Source organism: Populus nigra, chromosome 7 (genome assembly GCF_951802175.1).
Source record: "Populus nigra chromosome 7, ddPopNigr1.1, whole genome shotgun sequence".
Classification (NCBI taxonomy): domain Eukaryota; kingdom Viridiplantae; phylum Streptophyta; class Magnoliopsida; order Malpighiales; family Salicaceae; genus Populus; species Populus nigra.
In genome coordinates this window covers 20,970,794-20,993,216 of record NC_084858.1, presented here as the reverse complement: position 1 = coordinate 20,993,216, position 22,423 = coordinate 20,970,794, and the positions used below count along the sequence as shown (strand labels likewise).

At 30.5% G+C, this 22,423-nt stretch overlaps 2 protein-coding genes and 1 pseudogene across 2 annotated transcripts; all 3 read left to right on the top strand.

Moving 5' to 3' along the window:
* Window positions 1-542: 542 nt before the first annotated feature.
* Window positions 543-2,115, top strand: LOC133699985 (peroxidase 27-like). The gene is made up of 4 exons (XM_062123535.1): window positions 543-879; window positions 995-1,180; window positions 1,262-1,427; window positions 1,521-2,115. Exons 1-4 carry the CDS (start codon window positions 658-660, stop codon window positions 1,928-1,930), a joined length of 984 nt encoding a protein of 327 aa, XP_061979519.1. The 5' UTR covers window positions 543-657; the 3' UTR covers window positions 1,931-2,115.
* Window positions 2,116-11,838: 9,723 nt separating this feature from the next.
* LOC133699920 (peroxidase 27-like) lies at window positions 11,839-13,435 on the top strand (annotated as a pseudogene).
* Window positions 13,436-21,569: 8,134 nt separating this feature from the next.
* Window positions 21,570-22,423, top strand: LOC133699964 (NDR1/HIN1-like protein 26). Its single transcript, XM_062123506.1, has one exon. The coding sequence runs from the start codon at window positions 21,672-21,674 to the stop codon at window positions 22,344-22,346; it is 675 nt and encodes a 224-aa protein (XP_061979490.1). The 5' UTR covers window positions 21,570-21,671; the 3' UTR covers window positions 22,347-22,423.

Sequence of the window (22,423 nt, the reverse complement as noted above, 5' to 3'; positions counted from 1 at the left end):
TATATATACTAATGGGTTTCAAATCTCACATTTTAAAAAAAAAATATCAGGTCTCACCCAAGTCGTCCAGATCACGAGTTAACTCGCTGAATCGACCAGGTTGTTAAACCAACCGGTCTTTTAATAAATTCAGATCGGTACAGTCCCTAGATTCCGCATTGAGCCACCAAGCTGTCCCGCTTTTAATAACTATGGATATACCTAACTTTGTTTCAATCATAATTAGCCCATATGGCATTTGAGAGAAGCCGCCATCCATCGTGTCAACGGCCAATTGGGATGTTTCTGAATTAAAATATTTGTTCCTTTAATTTGAGCAATGAAATCAAACTTTCATTCCAGCCACTGATATCAATCGCAGGCAACATTCCTACTCTGTCACTGATCATCGTCGAGCTTTCTTTTTAATATTAAAAAAAATAAAATGGAACCATCATGATCTTTTAACAATTAATTAAGTCTACATCAAATTAAAATATCAAATTAAAGCATCTAACGAGTTTAATTCTTAAGGGAATAACATATCAAATGTCTTGTAATGACAGCTTTTTCCATGAAATGAGCTGATCAAGGCTAGTTATAAAAGAGTTGGCATGTGTCCTTGTGTTCTCATCAGGAAATTGAGGTTCACAACATAGTCATTATTGTCTCTTAGACATGGATAGTTTAAAGCTTTCTTCAGGTTTAATCTTTATTCAATTGGTTTTGCTAGCATTTGTCTTTAACTCGGCAAATGCGCAATTGAAGGTAGGGTTTTACAAGGATACATGTCCACAAGCTGAAGCTATTGTGAAAGGGGTTATGGATCAAGTGTTGAAAGTTGCTCCTAGTATTAGTGGCCCTTTGTTGAGGTTGCACTTTCATGACTGCTTTGTTAGGGTACGTAAGCCATTAATCCATTTCTGATCATTTGAAATTCTGAAACAGTTTATGCCTTTTTGCTTGAATTATAGCGAAACCCTTATGATCACTAGCTAATTATATATGTCTGCAGGGTTGTGATGCGTCAATTCTTTTGAACTCTTGTACTGGCCAAGCTGAAAAAGATTCACCTCCAAATTTAAGCCTTAGAGGATATCAAGTTATTGACAGGGTCAAGGCTGCGTTAGAAAAAAAGTGCCCTGGAGTGGTTTCCTGTGCAGATATCTTGGCCATTGTGGCTAGGGATGTCACGGCCGCGGTAAGAAATATCTTTCAAATTCATTAGAGAGTTTCTTTTGCAAGCAAAATGTTTGTATTTAACAAAAATTTATCCTCTCAGACTTTGGGACCATCCTGGCGAGTTGAAACTGGAAGAAGAGATGGAAGGGTGTCTAAGTTTTCAGAGCCTTTAACAAACCTGCCACCATTTTTCGCCAACATTTCTCAATTGTTAACACAATTTCGTTCTAAGAACCTAAGCAAAAAGGACCTTGTAGTGCTCTCAGGTATATAAACATTTCAAGTTCAGTTTCTTCATAGAGATTCTTGAAACAAGAAATCGAACTCGAATAATTCTATTTATTCTTCCTGGCACGTAGGTGCGCACACCCTTGGCACTTCTCATTGCTCTTCTTTCGATTCTCGGCTTTACAACTTCACTGGAAAGGGTGACACTGATCCCACACTGGATTCAGAATACATAGCACGGTTGAAGAAAATATGCAAGGCAGGAGATCAAATTACGCTAGTCGAAATGGATCCTGGAGGCGCCAGGACATTCGACAACAGCTATTATAAACTCGTAGCTAATAGAAGGGCACTTTTCCATTCTGATGCAGCTCTCCTTGACAACACTTACACAAAAGCTTATGTTAAACGTCAGTCTGTTACTACCGATGGATCCACTTTCTTCAAAGACTTTGGTGTTTCCATGAGAAAAATGGGAAGGGTTGAAGTTCTTACTAGTAAAGCTGGTGAAATCAGGAAAGTTTGCAGCGAAGTTAATTAACTAGACAAAGTTTAGTGTCATTATGGAATATATTTTTCTTGTGTGCATGGAAAGATATATATGGCTAGTGGCATGCAATAATTGTATCAAGTGTGGAAAGCAATTGATTCGTTAATCAATAATAGTAAGCGTAAAATAAATTTTTTTTCCATTAATTGTAAGACCTTATAAGCTTTCATATGAAATTTGCAAGATTAGTTTTTTATTCTCTTTTATTAATTTTTGTCTAATTGTTGTGCATGCCAACCTCTCAAACCCAATGAAACTGCATCCATTCAATTTCTAAATTGGACTGGCAATTAATGAAGCAATACCCTTTAAAATTAGTTGACATGTAGACACTCGATGATTAATAGCTTACATTTTGTTGTTGAATGGCAATTTTTTTTTTTAAGAATCGATTTAATTTAAAAATTTAAATTGTTAGATGATGTTTTAAAATATAATTTATATTATTATCTAATATATCCCCTCAAGTGAAAGCAATTTAAATTTAAAATTTGCATAAATTCATATTATTTTATGCTTAATTTTTATCAAATAAATAAAAATGATAAGATTCAAATTTATGATTACTTGGTCATCAAGATTCTAATATCATGATAAAAAATTAATTCAATCCAAAAATTTAAATTGTTAAATAAAATTTTAATATATAATTTATATTATTTTTTAATATTTTTTAACTTCTGACGTGAAAAGGAAAACATGTGGCAGGCTCTAATTATGGTAAGTTACTCCAGATATAAGACCTGCTTCATGAAGACCAAATTAATTGACATTGCAGAGATCGATTGCAGTAAGGAGTAATAAGACTGAAATTCCACTATATTAACCAGTAAAACAATTTTTTATCAATTCGAACGCAATTCTTGTAATGTTTTTCCAGATTTTTTTTATGAATAACGAGTGCTTAATTTGTACAGACGTTAGTCAACTGTGCATGGCAAGGACAGATGTTTTGAGAAACAATGTTGGCAAGTGTCCATTTAATTTCACTCTGGCACTTGGACAGCAAAAATTAATCTACAAAGATTTGGAATTAGAAGAAAATCTATAAACTAACAGATTTTGAAATTGCAGAAGAAAGGTTCTTGTTTATTATTTGTTACGAGAACCGTGAGCAACACACTCAAAATACTCGCGTTCTTTTTATATACAATAGGCAATAATTATCTTTCCATAAGAAAAGGCTGAGCAATATTCTTTTCATTTATTTGACAGCCTCCATACTGTCTTCAACGATGATTTGCTTGATCTTGATCTAGTGTTTTCGGATTGTACAGTTGTTGTTTCCTCATCTGCGACACTGCCATTCTGGCTAGAATTTGTTGCCGTTGAAACACCTTCATCACCAAACAGATTTCTATCTTTATCACCCAACATTTCTCCACTAATAGAAGCAGAACTATAGCTAGTGCTGTTTGAGTCTTCAGCTTTATTACTCCAGGAATCTTGAGTTACCTTATTACTCCATTGCTTCACACAATAGCTGATATGATTGGAGCATGTTGTGTTAACAGAGAGTAATAATGTGAAGTGGATTATCTCATTTACCAAAACACAATTGAGCTGTAAAGGACACAGCAAAGGAACAACTTTTATAGGTGGGATTAAGTTAATGAATTTATTAGCAGGGAAGAATCCTATTTAGAACAATGCTTATTTTGTTTTTGAAAACTTAAAACAAAAACACCATGATCATTATTATCAAAAAAAAAAAACACCATGATCATCTTTGACTAGTTAGCCTGTTAGCATCTTTGAAGCCTTCTACAATCCATTAAACCTGTTTTTGATAATATAATTTGGATCTCCAATTCCGCAGTAGCTGTTGTGTTAGCATCAAATTCCAATCATTCCACATCACCCATGTTTGCATAACCAATCTTCCTGGTCCAAATATAGACGATGAGCTATTATAACTTCCTCTTGTAATATAACATTTTTTAAACTTAATTACTCTGAAAAGAGGATTTATATTATTTTCTAACACATTTTTTTAAGTGAAAATTTTTTGGACTTGAAACTTACACATGTTCATATTACCTTATGACCGTAACCGTTTGATTATCAAAACTTTGATACCATGTTAAAGAATCAATTCAACATAAAAACTTAACCTGTTAAGTAAGGTCTTAAAATATAATTTATATTATTCTCTAACAAATTATAATTGATATTGCAATGTGTTTTACAATATTTTAAACATATAGCTAGCACTAAACTTAAAAAATGATATAATGAAACATGTGATAAAAAAATGATATATATAAAAAAAATAAAAAGAGAAAAGGATAAAAAAATATTTATATTAAATATTAGGGTTACTCATTAACTAAATGTTACTGGGTTGGGTCTTGTTGAATGGCTTTTAAAAATCTCAACATATATCTAACTTGTAATATTCATTTATTTGGTTTTTTAATTTGCTATTATTTGTAATATCCACAAATCATTTTGTTTTTATAATACCCCTCTATAACACTAACTAAGCCTAGTTGATTAATTTCTCATTTTTTATCTTTCGCTAGAAAACACTGTATGTGAATATTTAGTCATGATTTGACACATCTGTTAAAAAAAAATGTTCTAAATTTTTCAAATAAAATAAAATTATTAACAATTGTTTTCAGAGAACGAAGAATTTTCTCGTAAATAAGAGGGTAGAAGAAGAGTCGATGGGTTAAAAAAAAATAGCATAAACCAATAAGCAGGTTTCCCTATCAGCTATGGGCCTCTTTAGTTTTGGATCTAATGCAGTTCGTTTTAGTTTACAGGAGCTGGCCTTGTTTGGGCTTCTAAGAAACAGAATATATTTAGGTTCTCACCTCTTTCCTGCAATTTTGGCTGTTTCGCAAAAATCAAAAACAATATAATTTTTTTGGGGATGTTTTTTCCTTTTTGATTTCTTTTTTTATTTTTTTTTATTTTTTTTTATCTCGCACTTCCTTTGCTGTGGCTGTTGCATCTTCTGGTTTCTTGCCTCTCCATAAGCAAAGAAGAAAACAAAGGAAAACCACAAAAAAGAATTAATGCCTCCCTATATAAGAATGTTAAATTGACATGTATGTGTATATATTAAGGTAAACACGTACTCATAATTCGCATATAATTATACTATTATCAATATTCACATAAGATATTTTAATAATTAGTGTTAAATTTACATTTTAATATATGAAATGCTAAATCTATTAATTAAATTTCCTTTCCTTCGAGAAGTTGGATGCAAGACTTGGGAATTAATCTTTTGAAGAGACGGTAACGAGCTACTTCACGATCAAATGAAAGAATGAAGGGTTCAAATAAGAGATTAGAGTTTAAAGAAAACCCAAGTAAATTAAAAGGTTTAAATTGAATAAGAATTAAGGTTTTAATGTAGAATGAAGGGTTTTTGGTAGAGAAAGCCTTAAAAATTTAGTAACTACACTACAGAAAGCGGTAAGAAAACTGAAAAGAAAGTGGTAACTTGTGAAAGTAAAATAAGATAATTTTGTTTTTTGAAAAAAGAAAGAAGGTAAAGGACTTGAAATTTAACTTTGTTGAAAAAACATATATTATAATGGGGGAAATTATCTAAAGAATACTAAATTAATTTATTAAATTCATGTAAATGTAATATATCAATACGAGAGATGTGCCATTAAAATCGTCGAATTTTTCATCTTTTTCTAAAGATTCAAATAACACTTCAATTATTATTTTTCGGTAAACGAGTACCTCAGTCTTATCAAACTATATTCTTTTCTTATTATTGCAAGCCAAGAAGATTAATTAAGACCAGGACAAGTTGATTTCTATGATTAGAAGTAGAATTTTAGCACTAAGTGATAATGAGATCAAAGATGTCTGCAAAATTTTATTCAGCAGTCGTTAGCCTGACGTTATTGCGCTATATATCTGACTTTGGTCAATTAGCCCATATGGCATTTGAGAGAAGCCACCATCGTTTCGAAGACCAATTGGGATGTTTTTGAATGAAAAAAATTGCTCATTTTGAGCAAGGAATTATTAAATTTTCATGGCAAGAACATGTTGCCGCCCGCCACAAGGTCAACTGTTCATGCACAAATCAAATTGCTCAGATGAGCAAGGAATTATTAAATTTTCATGGCAAGAACATGTTGCCGCCCGCCACAAGGTCAACTGTTCATGCACAAATCAAATTGCTCAGATTTTGATTGTGTTAACTGTTCCTTCACGCCCAAATAAAATTGTTCAAATTTTGATTGTGTATAGCTTAGGTGCTTGTTATATAATCTGGCTTCTCATAGCAATCCCATGCAACGTTTCTATTCTGTCACAGATTCGAGCTTTCCTTTTGTATTGCAAAATAATAATAATAAAATTGAGCCATTATGATCTTATAACAATTAAGTCTACATCAAATTATAATATATTTTGCACCACCACAATATTAAAATATCAAAACTAAATAATCTAATTAATTTAATTTCTTAAGGGAATAACACATGAGATGTCTTGTAATCACAGCTTTTTCCATGAAATTGTCAAGGCTAGAATAAAAGAGTCAGCATGTTTCCTCGTGCCCTCATCAGAAAATTGAGGTTCACAGGATCATTTTTGTTGTTGAAAAAGAACTAGAATTTTAGTTTTTTTTTAAAATAAAGAAGTCGGTCTACCGGGTAGGAACCAGTCAACCGGTTCAGAAACAATCGATCGGTTAAATTGATAGAATAACTTTTCCTTTTTAGATTAGATCTTCCATTGCTTAGTTTAATTTCTTGATTATCTAAGACTTGAGACCTATAAATAGTCATAAGCATAATTAATAAGTGTAGAGAAGAACACATAAAAAAATATTTAATAAGATTGTCTTCCTCTCAAATCTTCTTCTTGTTCTTTAGATCCAGGCAAGTTTATATAGATTTGGATGGGTTTCGAGTTAGGTTTCAGCGAGTTTTAAGTCGGGTTTGATAATATTCATACTTTATCCATTATCCATCGGGTTTAAAAAATACCTATCAATTCAGGTTGGGTTGGGTCGACACTCATTAGGTTCAGATTAAATTGTCATCCATATTCAATTACAGTTTCTTATATATTTTGTTTTTCATTTCGGTACTTATTTTTTTAATTTTTTCATGGCATTGTTGTTGAAGTTTTTTAGCTTTCAATTTTATCCTTCAATCAAATATTTTGTTGTTTTGGTTTTTTCAATTTGACCATAATTCTTTTAATTTGTTTTTCCTTTTATTATAGCTATTCTTCAATTCAATTTAACCCTCCAATTGAAATTTTATATCCATCTAATTAATGTTTCTTTTTCACCCTAATTGTTTTAGATCATTTCATGTAATTGATAGTTTTTTCCTGATTTTATCTTTCAATATTTGATTTGTTGGGGATTCAACTTCGTACGATCTTATCATTCTACAATCATACGATCTAGATCATGCATTTTCCATACCTTTTTTTTAATCTATATTTTTTTTTGTTTTATAGAAATTAATTTTTTTAAAATATTCGTTTTAAAATAATATTGCTGATATGTTCAGCCTTGCATAATATTTTTTTATGGCGTGAGTTTATTTAGTCAATTTTATTTGTATTTATCTTTCAAGTCATTGGTTTATTAGTGTGTGAATTTATTGATTTAAATAAATAATTTCAGTATATACAATCAGATGAATGTCTCATTTTATATAATTAAGTATTTTAATTTATATTTATCTCTTAATTGTTTATTATTAATGATTCTTCTCTGTTTATTTAAAAAACAAATAGTCATTGATTTATTTAATTAGATATTTATGTAAGTTTTTTAATTTACATTTAAAATTTTTTCAATATTGTTTTTAAACACATTAAATCAACTTGTATATCCGATATTTTTCTAATATTGTTTTTAAGAAGATATTTATAACCCCTGGATAGCTATTGTACATACAGAAAGAGAACACACCCACCATTTTGCTGTACTCGTCTTGAAAAGTATAATGAATCAATTGCACCTGTCGGTGATGTCCTTATGCATATATATACACAACAAAATAAAAATAATAAATAAATATATAAATAAATAATTATCTGATAAAGAAGTATTTTGTAAACAAAAAAAGTACGAATATTTCAAAAAGGCAAACCATTATAGTGTGCATATGTCCCTTTATAGAGTGGGACATATATAACACTGACTAAGCCTAGTTAATTTCTCTTTTTTTTTAATCTTTGGCCAGCAAATACTGCATGCGAATATTTAGTCATGATTAGACATATTTGATCCCTTTAAATTAGAAATCTAACGTTTGCAAGAAAAATGTCCTTAATTTTTTTAATAAAATAAAATTTTGGACAATTTTTTTCTCATAATAAATAAGATCGGTTACAAGAAGAAAGAATTGTCTAAAAAATATAGCATAAACCAGTAGGTAGGTTTCACTATCAGAGCTGGGCCTCTTTAGTTTTGGATCTAATGCAGTTCGTTTTATTTTTCCTTTCTGATTTCTTCTTTTTTATAGCACTTGCCTTGCTGTGGCTTGTTTGTTGCTTCTGGTTTCTTGCCTCTCCATAAGCAAAGAAGAAAGCGAAGGAATACCATTAATTACAGCAGCACCTTGAATCTCCCATCAGTAGTTTCACAATGATCGATGCAGTAGCTTTCCATCGATCTCTTCAGTAGCAGCAGCAACATCAGCTTAAGAATCAACACCTCAAACTGGCACAACAAAAGGTCATAACAGCCTCTAGTAGCAGCAGCTCGAAGTATAGTTGACTTGACATTGCAGAAGCCTAAACAGCAGCACCTTGTAACAAATTACTCTATCAGAAAGTCTAGTAGCAGCATTGTTTCAGCGCACCAAAACAGTTGTTTCAACATACCAAAATAATTGAATCAAACACCAACACCAAACATAACTTTGTTCAATTACAATATAAAAAAATCATGGAAAATTATTTTTTAAGAAATAATTGAACCACCATCCATTTCAATAATAACAAATGCGCAAGAAACAAAGATAAAAGGGTAATGATTAAAAGATCTTAAGATGAAGAATTTTTTTTTCAATCCATTTACTAATAAATCTTGGATATTTGTGATTAATTACTTAGAATGAATATGAGAGACTCAACCACAAACTATTTTTTATAAATTATAGAAATTGTTAACGAGATACGAATTCATAGTGATAAAATAAAGAATATTACCATTATTGAGAAAAAATTTAGATCATTAACATTAAAATTTAATTTTGTTGTGTGTTTAATAGAGGAATATAAGGATATTGATGAACTCTACAATAATGAATTACAAAGTTCCTTGCTAATTCATGAGCAAAAATTGAATCAACAAGATAAAGAGTAAGTTTTACATATTTCATCTAATAATCATTTTTCTTCCTTACAAAGAGATGGTCGGAGAAGAGGAAGGAACACAAAGGAAAAAAATGATAGAATTTCACATAATTTTTTTAGAGATAACCAGTCTTTCAATTCTCAAAGAAGAGAAAAAAATATATGACAACAATCATTGAATTTTTTACAAGCTAAAATAAGTGGACAAATCAAAAGTTAAATGCTTCAGGTATCATAAGTATCAGGGTATGGACATTATAAATTTGAATCTTAAACTAATTTGAATATGAGTGGTGGTAGAAAATCTAATCTTATAAAAAAGAGAGATGAAACATCTTATTGATGGTTTGTCATTTATTTAAATGAGAAAAATCATCAAAATTTATAATACTTAGACACTAAATATAGCAATCACATGAGTAGAGATAATTTATTCTTCTCTGGTCTAGATGAATCTTATTAAAATTTTGTGAAGTTTGAAAATAAGTCTAAAGTTTCTATTATAGGAAAATTAATGATAGTAATCAAAACTAAGAAGAAGAATATTGTCCATACTATCTCTCATCTTTTTTTTCTATAATTAAAAATAAATTTACTTAGCATTAATTAACTTCAAGAAAAGAGGTATGAAGTATATATAAAAAAACAAAGTATGTAGAATTGAAGATAACAAATTGAGTTTAATTGTTAAAGTTAACATAACAAAGAATTGATTGTTTCCTCTTTATTTAAAATATTACTCATTCAAGTTTTTCTACGAGATTAAAGGAGGATTCTTATTTTAGACTAAGAATTCTTAATAAAAAAAGGATTTATTTTAAATTAGTTAATTAGAATTCTTTTTTAATGAGCTAGCCATTATTTTTATTAGATTATAATAGTTAGAAATTGTAATCTTTTTTATAAATATAAGGAGTAATAAATCCAGAATTTTAAGAGTGTCGAATAAATTAATAAAAGATTAGAAGGTTAAATACATACGTTCTTAGTGTTTTTAACAAGTTTTACCTTCAAAATCATTAAAAAAGAGAGTTAAACTTCACTACCACTTTTTCAATTTTGTTTCTGATTATTTTTTAAATCACTGACTAGAAGGTTAAACGTCCGTGTCAGTTAAAAAGTACTTTAGAGAGTATATCGTGCCATTGACTACACACAGAAATATAAGCACACAGAAATTTGTTTGAAAAGTATGAGTAACGTACAGAGTAATGCTCCTCTTATGAGAAATGAGTCAATAATGGAGTGCTTTGGAGGGTTCGTCCCTCAGATTAAATATTCAAGATCATAATGGTTAGTTTGCAGTCTTTTAAGATTCTTTAGTTAGATGCAACCTAGATAAATGCATGCCTGCAAGAGCTAGACAAAGGAGCAGATGGACATGATTGTTGTAATTAAGAGAATAATTTAAAAATATTCTGAACAAATTAGGATTAATTAATTCTAGTAAATGTTTGTAGGCGAGTGTGTTTGAGACAAAAAGACTAATATTCATGCATTTGTTAAAGCAGATTTGTCCAATTCTCATTTAAGAAAAAATAAAAGTTTTGTCCCATTCAACAAACATATTAATTAGCAAGGAGTTAGTTGAAAGAGATATACTTCACTCCTTAATCTTTTAGACTTAAATTTTGAAAATAGTATTCCGAAAAATTCATTTAAATTCATGTAAATACAATATACCAATATAATGAAAGATGACATCAAATTTTGATGTAATAAGAAATCTTAGATAATCTTTTTGTTTTTGTTGTAGTAAATTAATTTTTATTTTTATTTCTTCTAAGTCTGTTTTTTTTTTTTTGTCTTGTTCTTGTATTTTGCTTTGACTATTGATTTTATGGTCTTTTTAATATACTCTCGATGATTAAAAAAAAATGTGCCATCAAGATCGTTTTAGTTTTTTATTTTATCGTTGGATTGATAAATCGTTATATATTTTTCAATAAAATACCTCTGCCTTATCAAACAATATTGTTCTTTTATGTTATTCCAAGCCCAGAAGATTAATTATGTTCAGGACAAGTTGATTTCTATGATTATAACTAGTTAGAGATAATGAGATCAATGATGTCTTAACTTCAAAATTAATTAAGGAAAATTTTAGGCATTAGCATGACAAGCATACCTGACGTAATTGCACTGTATAGTAACTTTGTTTGAATCATAATTAGCCCATATGGCATTTGAGAGAAGCCGCCATGCATCGTGTCAACGGCCAGTTGGGATGTTTCTGAATTAAAATATTTGTTCCTTTAATTTGAGCAATGAAATCAAACTTTCATTCCAGCTACTAGATGGCATGGACATGTTACCGCCTGACACAATTAAGGTAGCTGGAATTAAAATCAATTTTGATTCCAGCTACTGATATCAATCGCATGCAACATTCCTGTCACGGATCATCGTCGAGCTTTCTTCTTAATATTAAAAAAAATAAAAATGGAACCATCATGATCTTATAACAATTAATTAAGTCTACATGAAATTAAAATATAATTCCCACAACCATATGATTAAAATATCAAATTAAATCATCTAACGAGTTTAATTCTTAATTAAGGGAATAACATATCAAATGTCTTGTAATGACAGCTTTTTCCATGAAATGAGCTGATCAAGGCTAGTTATAAAAGAGTTGGCGTGTGTCCTTGTGTTCTCATCAGGAAATTGAGGTTCACAACATAGTCATTATTGTCTCTTAGACATGGATAGTTTAAAGCTTTCTTCAGGTTTAATCTTAATTCAATTGGTTTTAGTGGCATTTGTCTTTAACTCGGCAAATGCGCAATTGAAGGTAGGGTTTTACAAGGATACATGTCCACAAGCTGAAGCTATTGTGAAAGGGGTTATGGATCAAGTGTTGAAAGTTGCTCCTAGTCTTAGTGGCCCTTTGTTGAGGTTGCACTTTCATGACTGCTTTGTTAGGGTACGTAAGACATTAATCCATTTCTGATAATTTGAAATTCTGAAACAGTTTATGCTTTTTTGCTTGAATTATAGCAAAACCCTTATGATCACTAGCTAATTATATATGTCTGCAGGGTTGTGATGCGTCAATTCTTTTGAACTCTAGTACTGGCCAAGCTGAAAAAGATTCACCTCCAAATTTAAGCCTTAGAGGATATCAAGTTGTTGACAGGGTCAAGGCTGCGTTAGAAAAAAAGTGCCCTGGAGTGGTTTCCTGTGCAGATATCTTGGCCATTGTGGCTAGGGATGTCACGGCCGCGGTAAGAAATATCTTTCAAATTCATTAGAGAGTTTTTTTTGCAAGCAAAATGTTTGTATTTAACAAAAATTTATCCTCTCAGACTTTGGGACCATCCTGGCGAGTTGAAACTGGAAGAAGAGATGGAAGGGTGTCTAAGTTTTCAGAGCCTTTAACAAACCTGCCACCATTTTTCGCCAACATTTCTCAATTGTTAACACAATTTCGTTCTAAGAACCTAAGCAAAAAGGACCTTGTAGTGCTCTCAGGTATATAAACATTTCAAGTTCAGTTTCTTCATAGAGATTCTTGAAACAAGAAATCGAACTCGAATAATTCTATTTATTCTTCCTGGCACGTAGGTGCGCACACCCTGGCACTTCTCATTGCTCTTCTTTCGATTCTCGGCTTTACAACTTCACTGGAAAGGGTGACACTGATCCCACACTGGATTCAGAATACATAACACGGTTGAAGAAAATATGCAAGGCAGGAGATCAAATTACGCTAGTCGAAATGGATCCTGGAGGCGCCAGGACATTCGACAACAGCTATTATAAACTCGTAGCTAATAGAAGGGCACTTTTCCAATCTGATGCAGCTCTCCTTGACAACAATTACACAAAAGCTTATGTTAAACTTCAGTCTGTTACTACCGATGGATCCACTTTCTTCAAAGACTTTGGTGTTTCCATGAGAAAAATGGGAAGGGTTGAAGTTCTTACTGGTAAAGCTGGTGAAATCAGGAAAGTTTGCAGCAAAGTTAATTAACTAGACAAAGTTTAGTGTCATTATGGAATATATTTTTCTTGTGTGCATGGAAAGATATATATGGCTAGTGCCATGCAATAATTGTATCAAGTGTGGAAAGCAATTGATTCCTTAATCAATAATAGTAATCGTAAAATAATGTTTTTTTCCATTAATTGTAAGACCTTATAAGCTTTCATATGAAGTGTTGAAAGATTAGTTTTTTATTCTCTTTTATTAATTTTTGTCTAATTGTTGTGCATGCCAACCTCTCAAACCCAATGAAACTGCATCCATTCAATTTCAAAATTGGACTGGCAATTAATGAAGCGATACCGTCTAAAATTAGTTGGCATGTTCAGATTCTAAGGGACTTTGATGTAAAAGAAAGGAAATGAAGAATTATGATAGCATGATGAAGACACTCGATGATTAATAGCTTACATTTTGGCAACATTTTGTTTTTTTTTTTTTGGTTAAAGAACCAATTTAATCCGAAAAACTTAAATGGTTAGTTGAGATTTTAAAATGTGATTTATATTATTTTTAAATAAACTCATTTAAGTGAAAGTTTTTTGGGTTTGAAACTTACAAAAATTCATACTGTATTGTGCTTAACTTTTATCAAATAAATAGGAATGGTGAGATACGAACTCATGACCACTTGATTATCAAGATTTTTATACCATATTAAATAATTAATTCAAGTCAAAAATTTAAATTATTAAATAAGATCTCAAATTATGATTTATATTATTTTTTAAAAACTTCTATGGTTAAAGGAGAAATTTGTGGTAGGCTCTAATTATTGTAAGTTACTACAAATATAAGACTTGCTTCATGAAAGAACAAATTAATTCACATTGCAGAGATTCGATTGCAGCAAGGAGTAAAAAGACTGAAATTCCACTATATTAACCAGTTAAACAATTTTTATCCATTCGAACGCAATTCTTGTAATATTTTTCCAGAATTTTTTTTTATGAACAACGAGTGCTTAATTTGTACGGAAGTTAGTCAACTGTGCATGGCAAGGACAGATGTTTTGAGAAACAATGTTGGCAAGTGTCCATTTACTTTCACTCTGGCACTTGGACAACAAAAATTAATCTACAAATATTTGGAATTAGAAGAAAATCTATAAATAAACAGATTTTGAAATTGCAGAAGAAAGGTTCTTGTTTATTATTTGTTAAGAGAACCGTGAGCAACACACTCAAAAGAGTACTCGCGTTCTTTTTATATGCAATAGGCAACAATTATCTTTCCACAAGCAATATTCTTTTCATTTATTTGACAGCCTCCATACTGTCTTCAACGATGATTTGCTTGATCTTGATCTAGTGTTTTCGGATTGTACAGTTGTTGTTTCCTCATCTGCGACACTGCCATTCTGGCTAGAATTTGTTGCTGTTGAAACACCTTCATCACCAAACAGATTTCTATCTTTATCACCCAACATTTCTCCACTAATAGAAGCAAAACTATAGCTAGTGCTGTTTGAGTCTTCAGCTTTATTACTCCAGGAATCTTGAGTTACCTTATTACTCCATTGCTTCACACAATAGCTGATATGATTGGAGCATGTTGTGTTAACAGAGAGTAATAATGTGAAGTGGATTATCTCATTTACCAAAACACAATTGAGCTGTAAAGGACACAGCAAAGGAACAACTTTTATAGGTGGGATTAAGTTAATGAATTTATTAGCAGGGAAGAATCCTATTTAGAACAACTTGTTTGATTGTTTCTCCACCATCCTTCATCGGGTTGCTATTTGGTTGCATACTCAAGATTCAAACTTTAATTATACAGGAAATGACCTCTTAAGATCTTCTGATGGCATCAAATTATGGTGTAATAAGAAATCTTAGGTAGTCTTCTTGTTGTTTGCTGTAGTAGATCAGTTTTTTTTCTTTTTTCTTTTTTCTTTTTTCTTTTTTATATTGCTTGTATTTCTCTTTGGCTATTCGCTTTATGGCCTTTTCAATATACTCTCGATGATTATCAAAAAAAAAAAAGAATCCTATTTAGAACAATGCTTATTTTGTTTTTGAAAACTTAAAACAAAAACTCCATGATCATCTTTGACTAGTTAGGCTGTTAGCATCTCTTTGAAGCCTTTTACAATCCATTAAACCTGTTTTTGATAATATAATTTGAAATTTGGATCTCCAACTCCATAGTAGCTGTTGTGTTGGCTTCAAATTCCAATCATTACACATCACCCATATTAGCATGACCCTGGTCCAATATAGACAATGAGGATTTGAACAGAACTTTTTTTCACCAGTGCAAGAAAACTCACTGTTACATGTGTTATCATTTTGGATTTTCTTTTTAAAAAGTACATGAGAATTAAACTTCCCATGATTCATGAATGCTTTATATTCAAAATATAGATACTTATGTTGAAACTATCTTATGAATATTCAACTCCGTCTCATTTAAAAATAGTTTTTTCAACAAATAAAAAGTTCTTACATTATTGCAACGATTTGGCAGGCTGTCCTAGTCCACTGGTCCAGATTCAATAACAAAAATGTATGATTTGGCCTTGCATTTTCTTAATCAAATATATAACAGAAACATACAAGGCATACCCTAGAGTAGGTTTTCTCAAGGAAATAATATTGAAACATGGCGAATATCCCAGGGCAGGTATTAAGTACAATTTAAATCAATAGGCATTAAACAAATCTTAATGCTTGCGAAATGCCTGAATCAGAGCAGTACTGAGCTATTTTCTTAATTGACTGATTGTGATTAAGTACCGACTACTGATAACCCCCACAATCCTGAAAAAAAGAACAAGAAGAAGATAAAAGAGCTGTTTGGATTCAGCACTAGATTTATTCTTTTGAATTCCTTTGTCTGTTTGCCAGTGTCTCTGCATGAAGTAGCTGTCGTGTCTGATTCTCTTCAATCTTCTTTTTTTAGAAGATTAGTGATGTCTTATTCTCAAATCTCCGAGTTTATCACAATCAATACGCGCATTTCGGGATTTAAAATTAAAATCTTTAATTTGAAATCTTAATATCTCAATACTATATTGCCCTATGATAGTATATAATAGTAATTGATTTACAGGCTGTTTTAATAAAAACCTATGTTCAAATTATTTTGAGTGTAAAAATTTGAATTTTAAATAAAATTCACTCTTTAAAAATAGTATAAAAGTAAATTAAATGCGAACTTCTCTATTTTATTATAATAAAAATTAATATTGAAACTAACTTTTCAAAATACTCATCTAATTATTTTTTTTATTTGAAATATCTTTAAATGAATAAGATGAAGGTCATAAATATAATATAGAAAATAAAATGAATTAAATTTTATTTTATTTAAATATAATTATTAATTGAATTCAAATTAAATTTTATAATTGATAATATATTAGAATGAAAAGGTGGACAGAACAAATGTTTTGTTTCTTTTTGTTTTCTCCTTTTTTTTCTTTGTTAAATTAAACATTCAAATCATTAATTCTTCAAAGAAATGCTTTAGTGCGCTCAAAGTAACATTTACCTAATTAATTAATAATAATATAGACATCAGAAAAAAAAAAACAAGTTAAGGAAACTGAATTATTTTCTATACCTCGTTTGTTTGTTGAAAAGTAGTTTTTTTTTTAAAAGTGAATTCTGGGAAAGTGAATTATTTTCTAATATTTGGTAGTATAATGGAAAATAAATTGAAAAATACTTTCCAAGTGTTTGGCTATGTCATGGAAAATGAACTGAAAAATAACTTATTAATATTTTATTTTTCTCAAGTTTATTAAAATAATGAGAAACAAATCTTACAAATTAAAAGTTGAATGAGAATGAAATTAAAAAAATAATATAATTTCATAAATTATCTCAAATAAAATAAATAATAATCAAAATAATAAAGATCAAATCTAAAAAATTAAAAAAAATAAAAAATGAAGAAATTAAAATAATAATAATCAAAATTTTATAAATTATTTCAAATAAAATAAGTAACAATCAAAAGAATGAGGACCAAATTTGATAGATAAAAAATTTCAATAAAAAAATGATAAGGAAAAAGCAAATAGCAATTATAAAAATAATGACCAAAGTTAATATAAAAATTAAATTTTAAGAGAAGAAATTGAAAAATAAATATTCAAAACAATATATATATACAGTAATCAAAAGTTTGAGGATCAAATTTGATATAATCAGCAAATAATGACATTTCTAAATTTTTCACAGCTTCCGGAAAGTGTTTTCCGTCCAAATTTTCCAGGAAAACACTTTCATGAAAACCAAGCCAAATTTTTCTTTGTCTGGAAAGTGTTTTTCGTTGATCAACTTTTATAATGGCAAACAAACACAGGAAAGTTTGGAAAGTGATTTCTCAGAAACCACTTTCCGGAAAACAAACACAGCCAAAAAGAAAAATATTTTTCTGGAAACCAAGCCAAATTTTTCTTTGACTGAAAAGTGTTTTCCGTTGACTGGAAAGTATTTTTTGTTAACTAACTTTCCTACAACTTTTCTAATGGTAAATAAATACAGGAAAGTTTGGAAAATAATTTTCAAAAAAGTACTTTCCAAGAAACAAACATGGCCAAAAATACGATTTGAAATTTCTACTAAAATAGATTTAGGACTGCTCATTAATTAGTTATCTAAATTCGTTCACCTACATGACAGCTTAAATGTTATTGTAAGTTAAGGCTTACGATTTCCACTTGGAGAGGTTCAAGTGGAACGCAGGAAGAAATTTGATAGGATTTTGGAAAATTGGATCCGATGCGTGGTGCATTTGGCTACTGATGAAAATAAACACAAAAGGTTTCAGTTCATTTAGAAATCACTATTCTAAATTTTAGTTATTTTCTTTCCTTTTTTATCTCTACATTTTTATTACCGATACCTATTTATAATTGATTTTAGTAATATCCTAACTAAATTTTTTTCAATAAGCACCTTAAATTTACAATTTTCAATGCTTATAAGAAAAACAAAATTTATTTATCTTAGATATCATTTAATATATATGATAATTAGTTTATACTTATGTGTGACGTTGTTGGTCAGATTAAAATTTTTTTAAAATGTAAAAAAATTAATTAATTATAAAGATTTATTTAGCGTTGTTATTAAACCTAGTCTCATTTATTACATTTGAGACTTTTTAATCTAACTTTTTATCTATTTCAAGTTTAAAATCAAGTCATGTAAAAATTGTTCCAACATGACCCAATCAACTTGGTTAGTCTAAAAGTAACCCAACCTACCGAAAAAAAATTCTAAGAATGAAATTGATGAGAAAAAATAAAATTGATAGAAAAAATAAAATTGATAGAAAAAACTTCTTGCTAAACTTATTTCCTAGCATGGGTTTAAAATTAAGTTGTATGAGAATTACCTTAACATAACCTAATCAACTTGATTGGTTGCTTTAAAAGCAATTGGCTTGACTAGTAAAAAAAGTTTGAAGATGAAATTGAGAAGAAAAAAAAGATGAAGTTGACAGAGAAAGGCCTCTCGACTTGACCCTTTTCCTAGTCTGAATTATTAAACCATGTAAAAGTTATCTCGAATGATCTAGTCTATTGTTAAAGAATAATATATATTACATCAAGACGTTGTGGCAACCATAAAAAAAATTGTTAGAAAAAAAAAATATCTAACATCTTGTTTTTTGAAGAAAGATCTAGTTCAACACGTTGTCAACTACTATTATAGTCACTAAAAACCCTAAAAACCCTAATTGGTTAACAAAGATTTTATGATGCGAGACTGGTTGCGCAAAGAAAAAGATATTATCACATCTTAAACAATCTTCTTAGAGTAAATTATATTGCTGATTTTATTTTAAATTGCTAAGAGTTTATTAATTTATGCTATAATAATCTGCCTATAATATTCATAATACTAGTGTTAGTGAATATTCCACTACGGATATTTCTAATTCTAACATTTGCAAATATTACATAGAAAAAAAACATATGGTATTATTGATTTTGACATTTATAAATATCAAAGATTAGAATAATTCATAATTCTAATGTCAATATCCCTAACTTCATCGTTCATAAATATCGAGAGTATTTTTAATTTTAGCATTAATAAATATTAATATTTTTAATTTTGATGTAAGTAAATAAATTAATAAAAAAAATCTTATATATATATATATATATATATATATATATATATATATATATATATTGCAATTGGTATCAACTTATATCCAAAAAAAAATTAAAATTCCTCATTCACCGCAAATATTCAATTAAAATCAATAGCACACCATACCAAATTAACAGTGCAAATATCATACAGGAATAACAAACACATTTGTTCCAAATTCGCAATATATAATCAATTTGTTCAAAAATGGTTTGAAATCATGAATAGACCTTCCGAGGTGTTTAGTATGTCCCCAGTATACTGAAATGGGGTCCAAAGTGTTGCTGGAACAGTGCTGGTAAGGTCCTTAGTCCAGGGAAAAAGTGGCGGCGCGTGTACCCACGCGTCACGCCACTGGCACGCTCCGCCGTAAAAAACCGGGAACGAGTGGATCTGGATTGGCTTCTTCCCCTCTTCCCTTTCCTTCCGACGGTGGCTTTCACCGCGACCTGCAAAGAGAAAAACGCAACAAGCAGTCGATTTTATTTCTTTACTTTTTACAGATATATTCCCTTCGTTTTCTCAAACAATTTCTTCTCCTTTTTCCGGTGGCCAAGGTGCTGGTGATGGTGGGTTTCGGTCCAGATCTGTCACTGTGGGGGGGGGGGCGAATCGGGGTTATGGAGAGGCTGATGTTGCTGTTGCTGCAGTCGTCGTCGGTTGAGTGGATATGGGTAATTAGATCTGAGAGAGAGTTTTGTTCTTCGGATCCAAGTGAAATTTGGTTTAGGAAGGGGGTGCTCTGGTTTGCGGGTAGCGAGAGAAGATTTGAAGGAGAAAAGCAAGAGAAGTGAGGGGAGGCGCACCCTCTGCGATTCTAGGCCGGGGAAGACAAGTGGGGAAGATGAATGGGGCCGCGGCTTCTAGTATCGGGTTCTCCGGGGGTAGCAGAAAAATTGGGAAAAAGACCAGGGCTTCTGGTTCCTGTGAGGGTTACTGGAGATGGAGCCGAATGTCGTTGGCCAGGAGAGGGACAAGTTTCAAATAAATTTATTTTTTAAAATTTTAAATTTAATTAAAAATCAAATTTAAAAGTAAATATATACCATTATTTTGATGATAATAATAGAATGGCAAAAACACATTGTAGTCTCTAGTTTTCATATAAGTTTACAAATCATATTTTTTATTGAAATAAATCTATATTCTTTTAATTATATATTTTAACCCTTGTAAAATTAAATTAAAAACCAACAAATTAAAATTGGATTATAATAATATAAATCATATCTTGTTTTTTATTTTTAAATCTCTAGTCTTTTAATTTTATATTTTAACCCTTGTAAAATAGATTAAAAAACTACGGATCAAAATTGGGTTATAACAATATAAATCATATTTTGAAATCTCATCTAACATCTTAAACTTTTAGGTTGAACTGATTCTTTGACATAGTATCAGAGTCTTGACAACCAGGTGGTCATGAAATTTGAATATCACCTTTCTTATTTATTTGATAAAAATTAAGTAAAATGTAATATAAGTTTATATAAGTTTTAAACTCAAAGTATTTTTAATAATTTAAAGTTTTAGATTAAATTGAATCTTTAATATTTATTTAGTAGGTATAGAAACAAAGTTAATGACTATTAAAACAAAGTTTTAAGCATAAAATGGAGAAAAGAAATGATCAAGGTAAGTATATCTTGTACGAAACATCTAAAAGTGAGATACTCAATTAGCAACAATTCACGTGGAAAAAAGTAAGAGGACTAACTATGGGGTTATAATAACTATTCATATACCCTATCCCTTCCATGATCTGGAGGGAACCTTTATGCCTTGTTCTCGTACAACACCAAAGACTAGTATATGCCATCACATGTTGTACTCCATTTGGATTATTCAATAGAGGTGCTTTAACCACAATTAATGATTGCTTATATCCGAGAATGGGTGCATATCGACAACTTTTCTTCTCTTTTTTATATGGTTTTGGGTTTTATACTTGATAATTCGGAGTCTTCATAGATTTTCTTTCCCTTTTCATGTGCTGAGAATTGATTTATGTGGTTCGAGAGAAGCGATGTACTTTTATCGAGTATATTAATTATCACTTATTACCAGCAAATGTTTAAGACACTTAACATGAATGCTTTTACAAAAACAATAATGCTTTTACCATTTATATGCAAAAGCAATTGAACAAACAATGACAAGAATATGTTCTTTTCTTCCCCATGCAAATAACTCCAATCCTTAACTTCAAGCCCCGCCTTCCTTGCTACACTACATAACTCAATTCCACGAAACACTTCCATTCATCCGAACTCTTTCGAAATTCCCTTCATTTTCTTGCCCATAAAAGATGTCCACCGCCCAACAAGTACCAATTCAACATGAACGAGAAGCCCGGCCACTGAAACGCCACCATTCCGCCAGCTACTATGTCCATCGAGCCCGTGATAGTTTGACCACTCGGGTCTCCAAGATTATATGTGGCATATTCCTAACCCTTCTATTCATTGTTGGCATTGCTGCATTCATAGCATGGCTCAGTTTGCGCCCGCATCGTCCTCGGATCCACATCCGGAATTTTTTGATTCCAGGTTTGGATCAGCCAACTGGGTTCGATAATGCTGAGATAATTTTCAATGTCACAGCTCGGAACTCGAACCAAGTAATCGGGTATTATTATGATTCAGTGGAAGCCTTTGTTCATTACAGAAATCAAGTGGTTGGGTATGCACCTTTAGTTGACTCGTTTTATCAAGAGCCCAAAAATACAACTATTTTGTACAAGGTTTTGAGTGGGGCCACCCTAAATGTGACTAGTGACAGTTGGTCTGAGTTTAGGAATGATCGTGCGCTCGGAACAGTTGTTTTTCGTTTGGATGTAACGGGGATGGTTCGATTTAAGGTGTCCACGTGGGACAGTAAGCGCCATCGGATGCATTCCAATTGTGAAATTGGTGTTAGCCCAGATGGGTCCATCTTGGCAAGTTATAAAAATAAGAGGTGCCCTGTATATTTCAGTAATTGATTTGTCAGAGTGTAAGTTATGTAATTTTCTTTGTAGTTCTCTTTATCTTTTTAATTTGAATATATTTTACTTGGATA